An 18,121-nucleotide genomic window follows, 5' to 3' on the forward strand; every position below is an offset into this window, starting at 1 on the left:
ATTGATGATTTAAACTACACCAAAATTTTTATTTATTGTTCCATATTTACAAAAAAACACAAATAATCGTCACTGTATACAAGAAAGTCACATGACATGCTGTCAAAGTTGAAGGTTGTCAAACATGGATTTTACACATTAGAACATTCGTTTAATAGTGTGAATCCACCCCTGGCGCGAATACACTCGACACATCGTTGCCTCATGCTGTTGATCAGACTTCTGAAGAACTCTTGGGGAATGGCCTGCCACTCTGCCATAAGAAGTTGACCCAGATCATGAAGGTTGGCCGGAGGGGCATGGTTATCCCAAACTCTCCTGCCTAATTCGTCCCAGGCGTGCTCTATTGGGGCCAAGTCAGGCGAATATGCTGGCCAATCCATCCTGGCGATACCTTGTTGTCTGAGAAAGTCCGTTACCACCCTGGTGCGGTGGGGTTTGGCATTGTCATCCTGCAGAACTGCCCCGCCGCCAATCTGCTGAAGGCCTGGGAGAACCAACGGCCGGATAATCTCATTCAGATAGCGGATTCCATTCAGATTGCCATCCACCACATAGAGGGGGGTCCTGTGGTGGATAGAGATGCCGCCCCACACCATAACGCTGCCACCACCGAACCGGTGACGTTGTCTAACGTTAACGTCAGCGAAGCGCTCCCCAGGACATCTGTAGATACGAACCCGACCGCCGTTGAACTGGAGACTAAACCTGGACTCATCAGTGAACATCACTCGACCCCACTGAACACGTTGCCACCGCAGATGAAGCGTGCACCAGTGACATCTGGCCGTTCTGTGACGTGGTAGGAGTGGTGGTCGAACAGCCTGGCGACGGCAGCGTAGATTATTGGCTCTCAGACGATTGCGTATGGTTTGATCAGACAATCGAGTCCCAGTCGCAGTCCGCAGATTGTCACGTAATCGGCGTGCAGTGGTTGTGCGTTGACGTAGAGTCTTATTGGTGATGTAGCGGTCCTCTCTATTTGTAGTGCTTCGGGGTCTTCCCGAACGTGGACGATTTCGAACAGAATTCGTTGCTTGGTACCGTTGCCACAGTCGGCCAACGACACTCTGACTGACACCAAGTTTCAGAGCAACATTTCTTTGCGTATTGCCATCCTGAAGCCAAGCAATAGCCCTTCCTCGATCTTCGATAGTCAGTTGAAGTCGTACCATTATCGAATTTGGAGTGTGCACCGTACACGAACGCAAGCTCCAATTATACGGAAATTCAGCATTGGGAACATGGAATACACGTGCAAAGCCTGCGCTTTGTGAAAAAGCAAGTTATGGGCACTTAGCAGACCTTTCGCTTTCGCCCTAATTTACGTGCAAATGTAAGCATGTTTTCGCCATTAGAACTAGTCGACAGTGTCAATGACAGTGGATTTTAATTCATTTATGGGTTGCTTAGACCCACGTTCGTCAAAATGGACCAATACCATGCGTGATATTATGGTCTAGCTAATATAATTGACATTCAGAAAATAATGTCGAAAATATCGTCTGACCCTTAAATTCTTTTGAGTAGTAATAATATATATATATTCGTTGAGCAACCGCCGTCCGCCCAGAACAAACATGTCTTTAGTGCATTCGGGTCGCGATAATGTACATTGTAATCTAGTGAAAATTAACATTTAACTAATTTCTGGCTGGATAATACTACTCTACTACTCAATACTACTCTACTACTCAATACTACTCTACTACTCAATACTACTCTACTACTCATAATCGTGGTTGTCTTATGAAAATCTTACCAATGATATTAGTTTTTAACGTAACACAATGGCATTTTGTCTAATAAAATAAACTTGTTTTCGGTAGATGTTTTCCATCGTAAAAATGGGGGGTGGGGACATTTGCTCGTTGGTCCCCCACTCCCAAACGTTGGGGGACATGTCACCCCTGCTCCCTCCAAGAAGTTTGTTTTGTTTAACGACACCACTAGAGCACATTGATTTATTAATCATCGGCTATTGGATGTCAAACATTTGGTAATTTTGACAGTCTTAGAGAGGAAACCCGATACATTTTCCCATTAGTAGCAAGATATTTTTTATATGCACCATCCCATACATAGGATAGCACATATCACGGCCTTTGATGTACCAGTCGTGCTGCACTGCCTGAAACGAGAACTAGCCCAGTGGGCCCACCAACGGAGCCCGATCCCGGGCAGACCGTGCATCAAGCGAGCGCTTTACCAGTGGGCCCACCAACGGAGCACGATCCCGGGTAGACCTGCATCAAGCGAGCGCTTTACCAGTTGGCCCACCAACGGAGCCCGATCCCGGGCAGACCGTGCATCAAGCGAGCGCTTTACCAGTGGGCCCACCAACGGAGCCCGATCCCGGGCAGACCGTGCATCAAGCGAGCGCGCTTTACCAGTGGGCCCACCAACGGAGCCCGATCCCGGGCAGACCGTGCATCAAGCGAGCGCTTTACCAGTGGGCCCACCAACGGAGCCCGATCCCGGGCAGACCGTGCATCAAGCGAGCGCTTTACCAGTGGGCCCACCAACGGAGCCCGATCCCGGGCTGACCGTGCATCAAGCGAGCGCTTTACCAGTGGGCCCACCAACGGAGCCCGATCCCGGGCAGACCTGCATCAAGCGAGCGCTTTACCAGTGGGCCCACCAACGGAGCCCGATCCCGGGCAGACCGTGCATCAAGCAAGCGCTTTACCAGTTGGCCCACCAACGGAGCCCGATCCCAGGCAGACCGTGCTTTAAGCCAGCGCTTTACCAGTGAGCTACGTCCCGCCCCTTATATTTATATAAAGTATAAAGCATTTTCTGTAAACCATGTATACTATTTGATAGTGATGTTTGTCCAGAACGCCCTTTTTATAAGGTTTTTCCCTCTTTTCTTTCTATTTTTAAATTGTATCTGGAAAGGTTGTTATATTTATACACATTATGTTTTGTTCAGCAATCGCTAAAATGTAGGTTAGACACGCCCGTGGTCTAACTATGGGATACACCACGGGTAAAAACGGGACCGACATATATATAAATGACGTTTTGATTTTGTATTAAATTTTAAATATTTAAATACAAATTTTTCATTGAGAATTTAAAAGTATATTCTCTTACAGTTTTGATTCTGAAACTTGGTACAATAATCTGGGACAATCTCCACAAATTTACTCCACAATGTTTCCTAAGATGTGTATTAAATTTTGAATTTTAATTAAAGTTTAAACATTTAAATATAAATTTGAGATTGAAAAATTAAAAGTCCATCTTCTCCTAGTTTTAACTGTCTGGTTCTAAAAATCAGTTTATTCATTTTCATAGGCTAATAAAGAGATAGTCATGGAATTTTTTTTTTTTTAATTTTTAAAAATTTTAATTGCAAATTTACAAATCTGTCTTCTTCTAGTGTTTAGAAATTTTATTCCCTGGGGTAGTCTCCAAAAGCTAATAATGAGATATTTTGGAAGTTTCGAATAAAAAAATAAAATAATAAAAAAAAAGAAATTCACAAATTTTAATTGAAATTTACTATTGGAAATTTGAATGTCACGGCGAAATATCACCCATTAGTGACAAAACAAAAATGAATAGCGGAGCTCTCGATACCGACAGGCCTCTTTTTATCAACACGAAACTACAAATCGGATTTAAAACATACCGTATGTTTGATAGATTCACTAACCTATGAAGACGACGGATACGATGTGGAAAGCCATAGGAATTCCCGCTATAATCAGTATGACTAGCTGCCCCAACTGGTATCGTCCGAACCTGCCCAGTGTCTTCCATACCTCGTCCACATCCACATTTTCTACAGACTCCATAGTGAGACTCCAAACAAACAGTGCTTATGCTGTATGCTATCACTCTGTATGCACATTCGTCTGCGTGAGTGATTGTAAATTAGATGGTTTCTATGGACAATAGCATGACCTATAAATATTCATACAGTATGATCTGTCAGTTTTGGTATACATCTAAATGTTTCCGGCACAAAAGCTGGCCGCACAATGCCCTTGCGGGCTACGATTTTTGATCGGCTCCACGAATCGCAGAGCCGCAAGCCTTGGTGTGCGCATAACGCCGTAGCCATGTCGCAGTGATTTCATGCCGGTGTAGGAGGCTCAAATCACTCCCCAGGCTCAAATCACTCCCCCCTTGCAGGCTCAAATCACTCCACAGGCTCAAATCACTCCCCTCAGGCTCAAATCACTCCCCTCAGGCTCAAATCACTCCCCTCAGGCTCAAATCACACCCCCTTGCAGGCTCAAATCACTCCACAGGCTCAAATCACTCCCCCTAGTATATTAATGCAGAACGATTTATCTCCATGTGTAAGATGTAATATAGAGCATGTGATATATTATGAATATTATTTGTTATTGATATAATTCTATACTACAGTAACATTAATGGCAAGTGAATAAATTAAAATTTCGTGCAGATTATTAATCAGTGTCGTTGAAATATATATATATATATATATATATATATATATATATATATATATATATAGTACTATATACTAGTATATATAGTAGCAGATTGACGATTGACAGACATGTCCAATATTCTCTAATTTAAAGACTAAAAAAAACAAAAAACAAAACAATAATAACTAAAACAAAATTTAAATATCAAAACTAAATTTTTTTTTTGAAATGTTTGTTTATGAATGCAAATGTGGATGCAAGCGCTTTGGTTTATGCTATAGTGTGGCATGAGCTACAATTATGTTTATTTATATCACAGAAAATTCCGTAAACGAGGGAATCAAATAACTATATATATGGCCTAATTGAATACGTATTGCTTACGTATGGTGAATGTTCATATATGTATATGTCTTATTATTACCATTTGTATGTACAGTTTTAACTGTGGCTCATAAGTCAGTAATAATGCCTGTGTGTTTTCATTTATTGTGTAAACATGCGCTTTATTTCATATACGCTTGACACTTAAATAAACTATTCTTCTTTTAGCATTATACTTAATAGTTGATCAGGTAGCCTGGTAGGACACCCTCAAACACTATCATATACTTGCTTGTGTGTGAGCTCATTGCAATCAACACATCCTAATCTTCTCACCGGAACTTACATTCATGCGATGTTCGAGGGCGGGACGAGTTGGTCCTATTAGAGGATAATCCCGTTCTCTAAATTAATGGTCGTGCTATTAAACTGCATACTGTTTTAATCTATGTAAGGGGCAAACGGAAGTTCTCTGATTTGGAGTAGGTAGATCGAGGTGAGTAAACTTGCCAATATGTTATATATACCGTATAAGCGAAATGTCTCTTTCCACTGCTTCGCCGGAGGTGGTCGCTGGCGATGTCAGAGGCTAACTTGGCGGCTCAACCGCCAGGGGCAGTCCCTCCTGTTTCGAAGCAGCGGACGAGACCAGCAGGAGCGACCCAGGGTGGCCCAAACCCGTTGGCTAAACCACCGGGGGCGGATCATTCTGCACGACAGCCCGCAGCGACTCGACCCAAATACTCGCCAGGAGCGGACCAGGGGGGACCAAAGCTGTCAGCTCAACTGACAGTGGCGATCCCTCCTGTCGACCCACCGTTGGACATGGACACGGGACACGTGATCATCACTGAGCCCCCTGCCAGCCCACCAGCACCTCCGACTGTTGTTGTTGCCTCAGCGACTGGGCGACCAGAACTTAAGAGGAGAAAGGTTTCGTCGGCGTCCGAACCGGAACCGGAACCATCAGACTCCTCTAAGTGGTCGCTCGTCTGCAACCAATTACCAGCCAAGTACCGGGGGGGCGGTCATCGGTGACTTCTTGGACACCACTCACCTGACGGGACCTTGGTCAGACCAGCACTGGCGTACACTCCCCACCGGACAAGGGAAATATCAAATCGAATACGGCGACGATGAATTCAGCGACGACCTATGTGTGATTGCTTACCAGGACGGTCTCTACAGGCAAGGCTACCTGACCCGAGAGATGCCCAACGCTACAATCCAACGCATCTTAAAGATCGTACTCCGGGGTATCTACAAGGGAGCCACCAAAAGAAACCTCGAGCTGCTTGCTGCAACTCTCCCCCACTTCAAGCCTGGAGAGACCATCAACTCGCCATAAGTCCTGCTGCGCCAACCTTAACTAGGACAGGTAACAACCTCCTTTTTGGGCTAGTTGGGCTTTAAAATTTTGCGATGGTTGTTCAAAATTCTTATGTTTATTTTTTTTATAAATAGTCCGAAGCATTTTACTTTGGCGCCCGTTCAATTGCTCAAAATCACCTTAAAAACTTTTCGACCGAGCAGTCTTAACTATTTTTGGGTTTAATTTTAGTGTCCAGACATGCTTTTGGATGCAGTTATTCTCGGTAGACGTAGGTTTTGTCAGGCTTCACCAAGGAATCGAAATTCAGCCAATCACAGCTTGGCCCCACTTGGTGCTACGATTTGGTCCGCGCTTTCGCTGGACTTCAATATGCAGACTTAGACTTTTGACAAGTTTCCCAAGGAATCGAAATTCAGCCAATCACAGCTAGGCCTCACTTGGTGTCTGCTATTTGGTCCGCGATCTCGCTGGACTCTACTAACTGGCTTGATTCCAAATTCCGCCCACCTCAAACCTAATTCCCCTCTCCCCCCCCCCCCCCCCCCCCCCCCTCCTGCTCCGGAGTTGGTCAATGGCGAAGTCATAGGCTAAATCCGTAGTGGGCGTGCCTGAACCTTCGTGGATAGGGGCACGTTAATAGAGTTTCCCGTTCCCGTTCCACTGCTTCAAACCATGGATTTCGACGAAATACGGACGTTCTTACACACCAAACAGTACCCAGATTGGTGCACTGGAGATCGGGGTAAAAAGGCGAACTTCCGACAGAAGGCTGGAAACTACAAGACTGTAAATTCGGAGCTATTCTACCTGCATAAGACAACGAGAAATGACTCCAAACAAGGTATGTGTTAGCCGCTGTATATTTATATTTCAACATAAGTGTGTGTGTGTGTGTGTGTGTGTGTGTGTGTGTGTGTGTGTGTATATATATATATATATATATATATATATATATATATATATATTGCACTTTTGTCCTACGCTATTACTCCGAGTTTCACGCCCTTCGACGATCTTCAGATAGCTGACACTGGTGAAAAGATTGCAGGGTTTTTATTTTTGTGTAGTGCGGTTGCGTGGTTTGAGCTTACTGGTGTGACGGCATTTTGAGATGAGCTCAGTCCTTTTGTTGAGATTGTTTTTGTCTTTTGTTTGTAGGATGGCGAGCTTTTCCTCAATGCACAGGTTATATTGGCCGGAGTTTCGTTTGTACGTGTTCGACTGTTTGATAATTTGCCAGCTTATTTCATAATTTGTTCGCTGTTTATTTCCATTTTACCACCCACGGTGGTACCGGAAAATACAATATATATAATACAAGCAAATACATACATAAATAACATACAACGTGATCAATATGGAATAATTATCAATTATAATTCATGTACAATAATGGAGAAAAACAATTAACCTTTCTTAATAGCAGAGTCTATAATAGTTATGAATTTAAACAGGTTTTTTTTGTTCCTTTACAGAAATATGTATAGTAGTAGAGGATTTGGGTCATTCTACAGAATATCTAATGTTGCTGTTTTAAACTCTGCTTGTTGACACTTAAGAATAAGACCGGAGGGGCTAAAGACCTAACGAGCAAATGATCGGGAGGGCAAGTGACCGCCACCCTAATTGTACATGGTCTATAAGAGTATTCTTGACCAGTTTAATGTTTACACAATTGCTTCAACTTTCAGTTCGTGACTTACGAGTTGTGCTAGACGAGAAGGAACGGCAAAGAATAGTGACGATGTGCTACGAAGGGTGCAACACTTCAACTGAAGCACAGGCTATTGGCGGACACAACGGAAGAGATAAGACTCTCATCAAAATATTGGAGAGGTACATATCAATCTATTGTTTTATTCAATGTATGTTGCCATAAGTACGCCTACATGTTAGCGACCAGGGCATACTTTCACAACTCTCTTATCCACTACTAAGAGACCATAACGCTCTTTTTGCAGATAGTTAATGCACTGCAAAGAGAGCGTTATGGTCTCTTAGCGGATAAGAAAGCTTTTATGAAGAGCTTTTATTTGTGAAAAGATACCCAGTTAAAGCCGCGTACGATTTATCGACACCACCCCGCATGAGCGCTACCCACTCATTCTCACTAATGAGGTACAATTGGGTATCAGAATAATATTTACATATAGAACCATAGTAATATGCATCGAAAATATAGTAAAAACAGCCAGTTGACGAGCCCAGTTTATGTAATCGTAAACGGACGGTTGATAAATTTTCAATATAATTTTCGTTTTTCAACAAATGTGTGCTATGTTATGTACATAAGAAGAAAGAATTAAATCTCAGGTAAACAGTAACTGCATTTGGTTGCAGGTTTTGGTGGCCTGGTGTCAAGAATGATGTTAAGACCCATGTGTCGAGTTGCGATAGATGCCAGCGGGCGAGTACTAGATTCCAGAAGACAGCACCACACATGACTTCAGTTCCGATTCCGGGAATGCCATGGAAGCAAGTTGGAATTGACATCTGCTCTCTACAAACGACACCCGACAGCTACAACTGTATGGTGGTCATGGTCGATTACTTCACTAAGTGGATTGAAGCGAAACCTCTGCAGAAAAAACGGCGAAGAGCGTTGCAGTCTTCATCTAGAGACTATATGTCGACATGGTGTACCTAGAGTCCATATTAATGACCAAGGCAGAGAGTTCGTCAACAAGGTCTCAGAAGAACTGCATGCACTAACTGGTGAACAGCAAAGGATCACCAGTGCCTATTATCCCCAGGCGAATGGACTTGTAGAGAGAAACAACAGGACCATTCAGACATCTCTACTGAAGGTGCTAGAAGGAAGGAATGAAGAGTGGTCGAAGGCTTTACCTGGCGTCCTGTTCGCCTTCAACACAAGTCGTCACAAGTCTACAGGGTTTAGTGCCTTCTATCTGATGTATGGTCGAAAGCAGTCCTCCCCGTGGACATTGTAGGTGACACCCAAGACGAAGAGATGGAGGAACCCGCTGAAGATTATGAATCAACGTCTCTGCAAGCTCGCCTCAAGATGATTAGTCACGTTCAGGATATTGTTTACCCAACAGCCTCGGACAATATCACCACGGCACAGGACCGCCAACAGTGCGACTACCAGAAACGTCATTCAAGGAAGACCTCATTTACGCAAGGAGACCTCGTCCTGGTATGGAATCCCAGACGTGCAGACCGGAAGGGTGGCAACAGCGTGGATCCGTGGAATGGACCGTACATCGTAACAAAGAGTGTCGGTCAAGGCCTGTACAAAGTCAGACAGACAGACAGTTCTAAGGTCTTGAAGTCGAAGGTTAACGGCACCAACATGAAGGTATACAAGCCGAGGGTTTCAGCATCTAGCACGCCACCAAAACCCCCAGAAAAGACAACAGAATCCATCGATGTACAAGTCACACGATGTGAAGAAAATCCCATCTCATTCATCCCGACTGATGCTCCCTAGCGGAAGTTCGCGGGTCAAAAGCTGGACATTGCGCAACCGAAGGGAAGGTTCCCAAAGCGATCACACACACACACACACACACACACACACACACACACACACACACATACACACACACACACCCGGATCTCTAGAGAAACTACCAGCGAAAATTGACACGATAGTAGGGGACGGCAACTGCCTGTTTCGGGCCATCTCCAAAGAAGTAAGCGGAACTGAAAAGCACCATAGGACAATCCGCTCACAAGTCGGTCAAGTTCTCAGTGATGAACGCTATAGCAAGCACTTCCAGGGTTACTCTGGCCACCCGGATATGACAGCATACTTGTTGGCGAGTGATATGGACAATAATGCAGTTTGGGCCACAGACATTGAGATTGTTGCCGTGGCTTCCATGTTAAATACACCAGTAGTCATACACACGGAAGATCGCCAAGGCCAGCGACGCTGGATGCGGTACGAACCCTTGTGCGTTGTACCACCCCTCATGGACTCTAACTGTATGATATACCTCACAAAATTACAATGAACACTTTAATCGTGTAATGTAGTCATATATGAATCTGAAATGTATGCTTTCTGACATGTTGACCTTAATGTCTATTTTCCATTACCTGTGTTCGTGAAAATATGGAAAATAACCCCACAAGTTAGTCTGTGTTAAGGCTGAAGTTAGTCTGTGTTATGGAAAATCTGCTCTCGTGAACCCACTTACATCCATGAGGACATAATATAAAGCAAGTCGATTCAGACGTCATTCCTTATATTGACAGTCACACGTAACAACACAAAACTGTTTTTCACCAAGTTTAATCATCTGCAAAAAGCTATTCTCGGAAGATAACTATGACAACGTATAAATTGAGTTACAATGTAAACAATAAAAATGTCCTCCTTTGCTTATTATAAGTAACAGCTGGTGTTTAATTGACAACTAGTATTTATTTTGTTTACCTGAAACTGCTTACATTTGTCTAAGCGATGTACTCAAATATGCAGTTACTTATTCCGAATAACTCACTAGTTACCACTAATTTAAGAATTGAAGACGCTACTATTAGAAGGACGTGTATTAAATAGTTATACTTGTAATTTAGATAGGGGAGTGATTTGAGCCTGGATGGGGAGTGAAATGAGCCTAGAAGATCATAAAAGTATTAAAAGATAATTAGTCCTTAAAAAAATACTATCCCTTTCATCCACAGCAGGCATGCAATCAGTAAAATAGTTATCAAATAATACAAATAAAGTGTCATAATGCAAGTGTATTCCTTTCCTTTATTCATTAATTGCAATGCCGATGTCATTCTAGATAATAGTGCACTTACTTTAAATTAAATGGTCGTGTATTAAATAGCTATACTCGTAATTTAGAGAGGGGAGTGACTTGATCCTGGAGGGGAGTGATTTGAGCCTGAGAGGAGTGAAATGAGCCTGTGCAGGGGAGTGATCTGAGCCTAGGCTCAAATCACTCTAGAGTGAAATCTGAGGGGAATGGTTTGAGCCTGCTACACCGGCAGTACTTGGCGCAGCAATGACCGCACAAATCAAAATAATCTGATATTTGCCGGCGTCGTTTGTAAATGACGCCGGCGAATAAGGCGCCGGTCAAAAACCGCAGCCCGCAAGGGCAGTGTGCGGCCAGCTTAATGTATTTGTGGGTGATTACATTATATGCTGCATACTAATTGAGGTTCGTTTAGGAATTCAGCATCTAATGGCACATTATATATACAATGTATATACAGCTCCTTACACTGTGGTTTTACATGAATATATATAAATAATATTTCCATATACTTACCATTTGTGACACCCAATAGCCGATATGTATTTTTGTGCTGGGGTGTCGTTAAACAAACATTCATTCATTGAAACAGATACTGACAAAAGCACAATTTGAATCTACAACAGTAGAGCATAAATGCAGTGTCAAAAAGTGTAACCGAAGTAACTGGTACATGCCAACATATTTTAGAAGGCACACACATAGAATTCAACCACAAAGGTTTATTTTGGGTACACAGGGATATGGATTGTTCGGTTAACAATGTTATTTATGTAATTACATGCCAAGGTTGCAAAGAACAATACATTGGTCATACCACTCAGCTGAGAGCCAGAGTATGCGTACACAAACAGCAAATAAAACAACCAGAAACAAGATGCATACCCTTGAGTTCACATTTAAATATATGTGCGGCACAAAAAGATATTAAATTCACCATTTTCCCATTTTATCACATAGATACCAATGATGAAATGAAAAGAAAGACAAAGGAAATGTATTTTATTAGAAAGTTTTGTCCACTTCTTAATGCTCTTCGTTAGATAAAAGCAACAATGACGTAATTAAATCAATCCCCTTCTACTACAGTAACGTCATAATATGTATGACGTCATATTTAGCAGTTATGATTCCTTTCAGAAGATAAGTAAAGACTGAAACATGTAAAAGGATAATTATTTCTTTAAATTGTTTTTTAAAGTACATATATACTGTATACTTGTTTTTTTCTTTTATCATTTTTATTATTTTTATATATAATATATATATATATATATATATATATATATATATATATATATATATATATATATATATATATATATATATATATATATATAGAGGATTCGTCACGAGTATTTTTTAATATGGGAAAATATCAACCGAGGCTTCGTTAATCTGTATTTGTCGAGCCTTTGGCGAGACAAATACAGATTAACAGGCCGAGGTTGATATTTACCATATTAAAAAATACGAGTGACGAATTCTATTTATCATATCACTGTCAATTTTGTTTATTTTTCACTTAAATGATTAATAAACAAAACCCCAACGCTCGGACGTAACAATTTGTTATGACGTATGAATACATGTACATGTCAATCACTCAGCTGATAATCGGTTTGTCAATACACCTTGAAGGTTATCTATGCTTTCTAAAACTAGGTTAAAAGCGGACAGAACGATTGTAGCTATTTAAACAATTTAATACTAATTTAACAGTTTTATATATACACAATGAAATTATAATAAAATAATTGACAATAGCCAAATTTTTCAAAATAACTTTTCGCGGCATTTTGCTGAATACTACGTCATTGTCAGACATAGGCGTATCTACGTCACTGACCTATTTAAGGGCTTCATCAAGTTCAGTTGCCGTCGGAATCACGGTCAAAAATGATTCTTCGTTGTTTTATGGGGACAACAGGACTTTTAGGCTGAGCCAGATTTATTACGATGTTGCCCCCACTGGCATTGCCTCCAAACATGGTGTTCACACCGCCGGAAATATTGATGATCTGTGATTGTTTCGAATTTAAAAGTGTTGTCGGATTTCCTTCGAAGACGAACACACGGGAACCAAACTTGAGGATTCACAAGATGTAGATATCGCGGACAGAATGTGCGACAGTTCTTTGTGTTGGTCGTGATTTATATGGCTGTATGCATTAACTGAATGAATATTTTTGTGTCCTGTTATCTGCATGTTTTAATGAGCAGGAACGTGATTGTAGTTCAGTTTTTGGACCAGATAGGCTATTTGTGTGCAGAGTGGTTCGTCAGGCGTTTAGTGGTACAAATATTACCACTCGAACACATGTTTTTCATCAGTCCAGCAAGTTTATTTCTGGACCACTGTTCTCCTGCTTTCGGCATACCGAGTGTGTGTGTGTGTGTGTGTGTGTGTGTGTGTGTGTGTGTGTATGTGTAGCAATGTAGAATGGGTCGTCAGCACAAACGTTTCGCGGTCGTTTTGAAGAATAAAACTTGAAAACTTCAACGGGACATCGAAGGGGATTTTGTGTGTTTGCCCACATTTTTGGAATAACGTCTCTGCAATCGCGGGGATTTTCTCATACTTTGCATACTTGCAAAAGACAACTTCAAAAGACGCCATGTTTGTTCGTCAACAATTTTGACAGGTGAAAATAGTTCCACATTTTGGTATATAATTTGCGTAATAATGTAATTTGCATACTTATGTTCTAAATATTTGCATACTTATGTCTCAAAATATGTGATTTATGTAATGGGCGTGCCCAATGCTATTCCTTAGTAGTGATATGATAAATATATATATATATATATATATATCGAATCGAAAACAAAATCGAATGAAACAAACTAAAGCACAATTTGTTTAGTTTTTTTAGTAATAAAACATTCTTTTTTCAGCATTACGTATCATGGAATATTGAGAAAAAAAAAGGCAGAAAATTAAAACAAAAATTGTTGCTTTCGTAGAGACGTGCAGGCAAAACCTGTGCAAAAATATTTTCATAAGCAATGCTGTGTTGTTGCAACAAGTTGTGTTGTTTTGGGGTTTTTTTTTTTTGGGGGGGGGGGGGGGGGTTGCTTGAAACGGACTGTATTCCATTTTGGGGGGTCCGGTTTAAACAAATTATTTCACTTACTGTTGTTACCAATATGACATTTTGTCCACATTCATATATATGTTATAACCTTTTTATAAGAAAATATACAGTGAAATACCTATTGCGTTATTTATGCCTCTCAGTATATATTATGATCATGTTTTGTCCGGCAGATTTTTATTCGGTCTGGCTGAATTTGTCATTAATTTCCAACCCTGAATGTATACACTGGATTAACGTGTCCATTAATTAAATTGTGTTTTGTTTAACGACACCACTGGAGTACATTGATTTATCAATCATCGACCATTGGATATCAAGCATTTGGTATTTGACATATGGTCTTAGAGAGGAAACCCGCTCCATTTTCTCATTAGCAGCAATGGGTCTTTTATAAGCAATTTCTCGCAGAGAGGATAACACATACCACGGCCTTTGAAGGTGGAAGCACAACTAATCTGGACACAACCCCAACTTTGCCAGTGACTTCATTAGTTAAAACTGCGTTTTGTTTATATACCCCACTAGAGCACAATGATTAATTAGGCAATTGGATGTCAAACATTTGGTAATTCTGAGAGAGGAAACCCGCTATATTTTTCCATTAGTAGCAAGGGATCTTTTTATATGCACTTTCCAAAAGACAGGATAACACATGCCACAGTCGTGGTGCACTGGTAGGGATGAGAAATGGCCCAAATGGGCCACCTACGGGAATCGATCCCAGACCGACCGCACATCAGGCGAGCACTTTACCACTAGGCCACGTCCCCGCCCCATTATTAAATCAGCAGACCCTAGTTTCAACGAGTGAAAATGGACATTATAGTTTAGGTAATCTACAACCTGACACAAGTCTGGATAAACGTGCAATAGAGTTAAAAAAGAGACTGCAGGCGCGTGTGCAGGGATTTGAGCAGGGATTTGCGCAGGGCATGTCTAGACCGTGGTGAACTACGTTTATAGGGTGGGTCGAGTCATGCTCCTCAGAAAAATGTATTGGAAAAGAAAAGAAATAAATTTACACGAGCATAGGTTGGGGTGGGGTTGACATCCCCCCCCCCCCCCAACCTTGCTCACGCGCCTGGGATGTGACGTTAAAATGATGGAAATACACTTTAAAAATAGATTAGAGCTCCGTCATGATAACTGTTACTTCTCAGAGGTACGTGTGTTTTTACAATTGTGAAAAATCGATGACCAGAAACACTTTGAATGTTCGAAAATGGATAATCTAAACAATAAAATGTCTGTAATGTCTGACTTTAATTATCAGAAAACGGCTGTAATACGCTATAGTGTTTAAAAAAGAGTGTCTGCGACTTTAAGATTTATAGCGATTTGCAAACAAACATTTGAATTTGACATTTCAACTGACAGTTAATTTATTATACTTGGTAGACGATATTCCGATGAAAACTGCTCTGTACATGATGGTACTGAATTTACTGCCCTCTTGTTTCCCCATGTTATATAGGGTTGCAAACAAATCATTATGCGTTTTTATATGGATTATAAATAATATTGTGGTTAGGATGATAGGAATACAGGGTAAAAAGGTTTCAGGCAAACTCATTTTGCCCGAATATCTCTATATCTGTTTTGCTCGAATTAGAGTATTTGCTTTAGTTCGGGGTGTGTGTGTCTCCTGCCTTATACACTTATCACGTATTCGCTGACGAATGTACCGATATCAGTCATATTGACTCCATCGGCGATGTTGCCATAAGAGGTCGATATTGCAGCATGTGTTACAAATGTGTTGATTTATTAACCGTAAACTGTTGCAAACTGATGTTAGAGTACAAAGCTATTTGTTATTGGTTTATAATGCCCCTGCGTGTACGGGTGAAACATTCTCCTAGAAAATGGCTAATACAGTACAACTCCCCTTTTGAGGCACCTTTGTTTGCCGTGAGATGCAACCCGTGAAGATGGATGATGGGATCCTGGTGATTGAGTTGGGGTATACCTGCGGGTACGACTTCTGACAATACACCACTTTGGCCCGGAATTCTAATAGATGGGTGTTCAGGAAGGCCCAAACTGATCAATTGGCTGGTCACGCCAAACTCCAGAGCAAACGATCTTTGTTTTGTTTACATTAGCCAAGAGCAAACATGTATACACTATACGCTCTTGGGGCGGTGGCTAGGGTAATTTGGGTGATTTTGTTTTCTTAATGCCCAATTAATCAACCATGTATTCCTGGCATGGCTGTCCGCTGGTTATCCGCAGCACCATGTCCCCTTTGGACTCGGTGGTGGGTGGGTGGGGGGTGGGGGGGGGCATGGTTTATGAACCTTTCTTCATTTAAATATGGATAAACGATTAACTCCAAATTCCATGAAATCAAAGAACTATGTGAACAAATCCAAAGTGATTTCTTCACAAAATTGGCCAAGGTTTCTTGTCATCAGTTCCACCGATGATGGAGCCTTGAATAAACTCTATCCTTTTGCCATTCGGTCTTGGTAGTAGTATCAGGGCCTGTTGGGCGTCATGACCTACTTTCCGTGACCTTGACCTTGATCACCTCACGGCCTTGTCACGTGACCTCGTCCTACTGACCCGGCCCTGACCTACTTAGACTGACCTGGACCTACTTAGACTGGCCTACTGTACCGTGTGCAACGTCCTACTGACCCGGCCCTGACCTACTTAGACTGACCCTGACCTACTTAGACTGGCCTACTGTACCGTGTGCAACGTCCTACTGACCCGACCCTGACCTACTTAGACCGGCCCCTGACCTACTTAGACTGGCACGAAAGAGTATAAAAAGGCTAGATACGGTTTAATTGTCATTCGCTCGCCGAAAACGATTGTTATTCGATCACATCTACTACGTCATTGTTAGGAGATTCGTTTGAGATATTTCGTCATTGTTAGAAGAAAGAAGATTCATTTGGATCATTTTGAGAGATTTTGTCACTGTTAGAAATCGACTGGATCAAGACTTCATCTGAAAATAGTAAGTTAATTTTTTTATACTGATTTAGTTTGAAGATCTATATGTTTGCAGTGGTGGACAAATATAACTTTTAGCAAATGGTACTTTTTGAAAATCGTTCTTTCTTCAAACACGGTGAAATAAATAACAATTTTACATTGAAAGTTTTCTGCCTTCTAAAAACGGAAGCAGTAGTTCTTGTATGCAACGTCATCCAAAGACTGACGTCATTCAAAAATTATAGACAGAAAACGTGTTATACTCTCACCCCTGTTGAGTCGTTGTCTCTATTAAGTCGTGTCATTTGGGATTTCACCTCTTTTTAAAGTAATACACCACCTACCGTTTGTTTACGTTCTAAGTCTCACAGTAAGATGTGTAGACAGTCAAATAGCTAAGAAATTTTAAGTATATCCAATTATTTGTTACATTTTACCTTAAAAATTAGTTTTTCTACACAGGAACCAAAATAGGTCAAAAACACATGACCCGTATGACAATTAAAACATTTGTAGTTTTCCTAATTTATGGCGATCATGCCCAAAATATCTATCGAAGTGTCGTCTGCATGTGTATGTTCATTTTTACGCATTAGTGAGTGACGTCAGTAAAAATGTGAGGTCACACGTCAATCATTTTTTTATGCAAGCAAATAAGGGCGCTAAAATTTGAAAACGTAAACTAAGATGTAGATCAATACAATTAGAAATAATCAAACCTATTTAAAAAACAAAACAGAAGTTTGTCCCACCTTATCTTGCAAGCAATATTTTTTAAACACCATGTAGCAATCTGCTGACCGCTAAATCAATATTGTTTTTCATAAAAACAGTTCTTTTTTTATTGATTTCTTTAAGATATAAATTCAACCAAGCAAATTGCAGCTATATACTTTGTTTTTATAACGTTTTGTGCTTCTATTCATGAACATAGTAAATAACACGACTCGTGTTTTTTCGTTTAGTGGGCGGGGGTAGACCGATTGTAAGCACGTGTGTACTTTTGTAGATTTTTCTGCATTGTTGGTTCAAGTAACAATTAAAAAATTTATTTGACTAATAATTATAATAAATTTACAAGCAGTTTTAAAATATATTAATACAATTATTAAGTACCTCGACTTACCAGGGTCCCATGCTAAAATGGTATTCGATACTGATCAGACAACACCGTTTACGTGTCGATTGAATACTTCAACAAAATAATTTAAATTTAACATATAAACATGGGATAATGACCGCAGCCAAAATGATAGT

The 18,121-nt window shown here is 40.9% G+C and overlaps 3 protein-coding genes across 4 annotated transcripts in view; 2 read left to right on the forward strand and 1 right to left on the reverse strand.

Annotated features, from left to right (window-relative positions):
• LOC121386806 (solute carrier family 22 member 3-like) overlaps positions 1-3,834 on the reverse strand; it is a 30,338-nt gene extending 26,504 nt beyond the window's left edge. For both annotated transcript variants that reach the window (XM_041517821.1, XM_041517828.1), the window contains exon 1: positions 3,665-3,834. In XM_041517821.1, coding sequence (XP_041373755.1) covers positions 3,665-3,806 — 142 coding nt within the window. In that variant the 5' untranslated portion in view covers positions 3,807-3,834. The remainder of the gene's footprint in view (positions 1-3,664) is intronic.
• Positions 3,835-6,744: 2,910 nt separating this feature from the next.
• Positions 6,745-9,023, forward strand: LOC121388948. The gene is made up of 3 exons (XM_041520497.1): positions 6,745-6,913; positions 7,764-7,908; positions 8,657-9,023. Exons 1-3 carry the CDS (start codon positions 6,745-6,747, stop codon positions 9,021-9,023), a joined length of 681 nt encoding a protein of 226 aa, XP_041376431.1.
• Positions 9,024-12,773: 3,750 nt separating this feature from the next.
• The window catches only part of LOC121388956 (protein mono-ADP-ribosyltransferase PARP6-like), an 18,271-nt gene continuing 12,923 nt past the window's right edge, over positions 12,774-18,121 (forward strand). The window contains exon 1 of the mRNA XM_041520507.1: positions 12,774-12,919. Coding sequence (XP_041376441.1) covers positions 12,774-12,919 — 146 coding nt within the window. The remainder of the gene's footprint in view (positions 12,920-18,121) is intronic.

Source organism: Gigantopelta aegis, chromosome 2, assembly GCF_016097555.1.
Source record: "Gigantopelta aegis isolate Gae_Host chromosome 2, Gae_host_genome, whole genome shotgun sequence".
NCBI lineage: Eukaryota > Metazoa > Mollusca > Gastropoda > Neomphalida > Peltospiridae > Gigantopelta > Gigantopelta aegis.

Coding starts and splice junctions, on each gene's coding strand:
- LOC121388948 (XM_041520497.1), top strand. CDS start 6,745: ATGGATTTCGACGAAATACGGACGTTCTTACACACCAAACAGTACCCA. Junction 6,914..7,763: donor GAGAAATGACTCCAAACAAG/GTATGTGTTAGC, acceptor TTCAACTTTCAG/TTCGTGACTTACGAGTTGTG. Junction 7,909..8,656: donor CTCATCAAAATATTGGAGAG/GTACATATCAAT, acceptor AAACCTCTGCAG/AAAAAACGGCGAAGAGCGTT.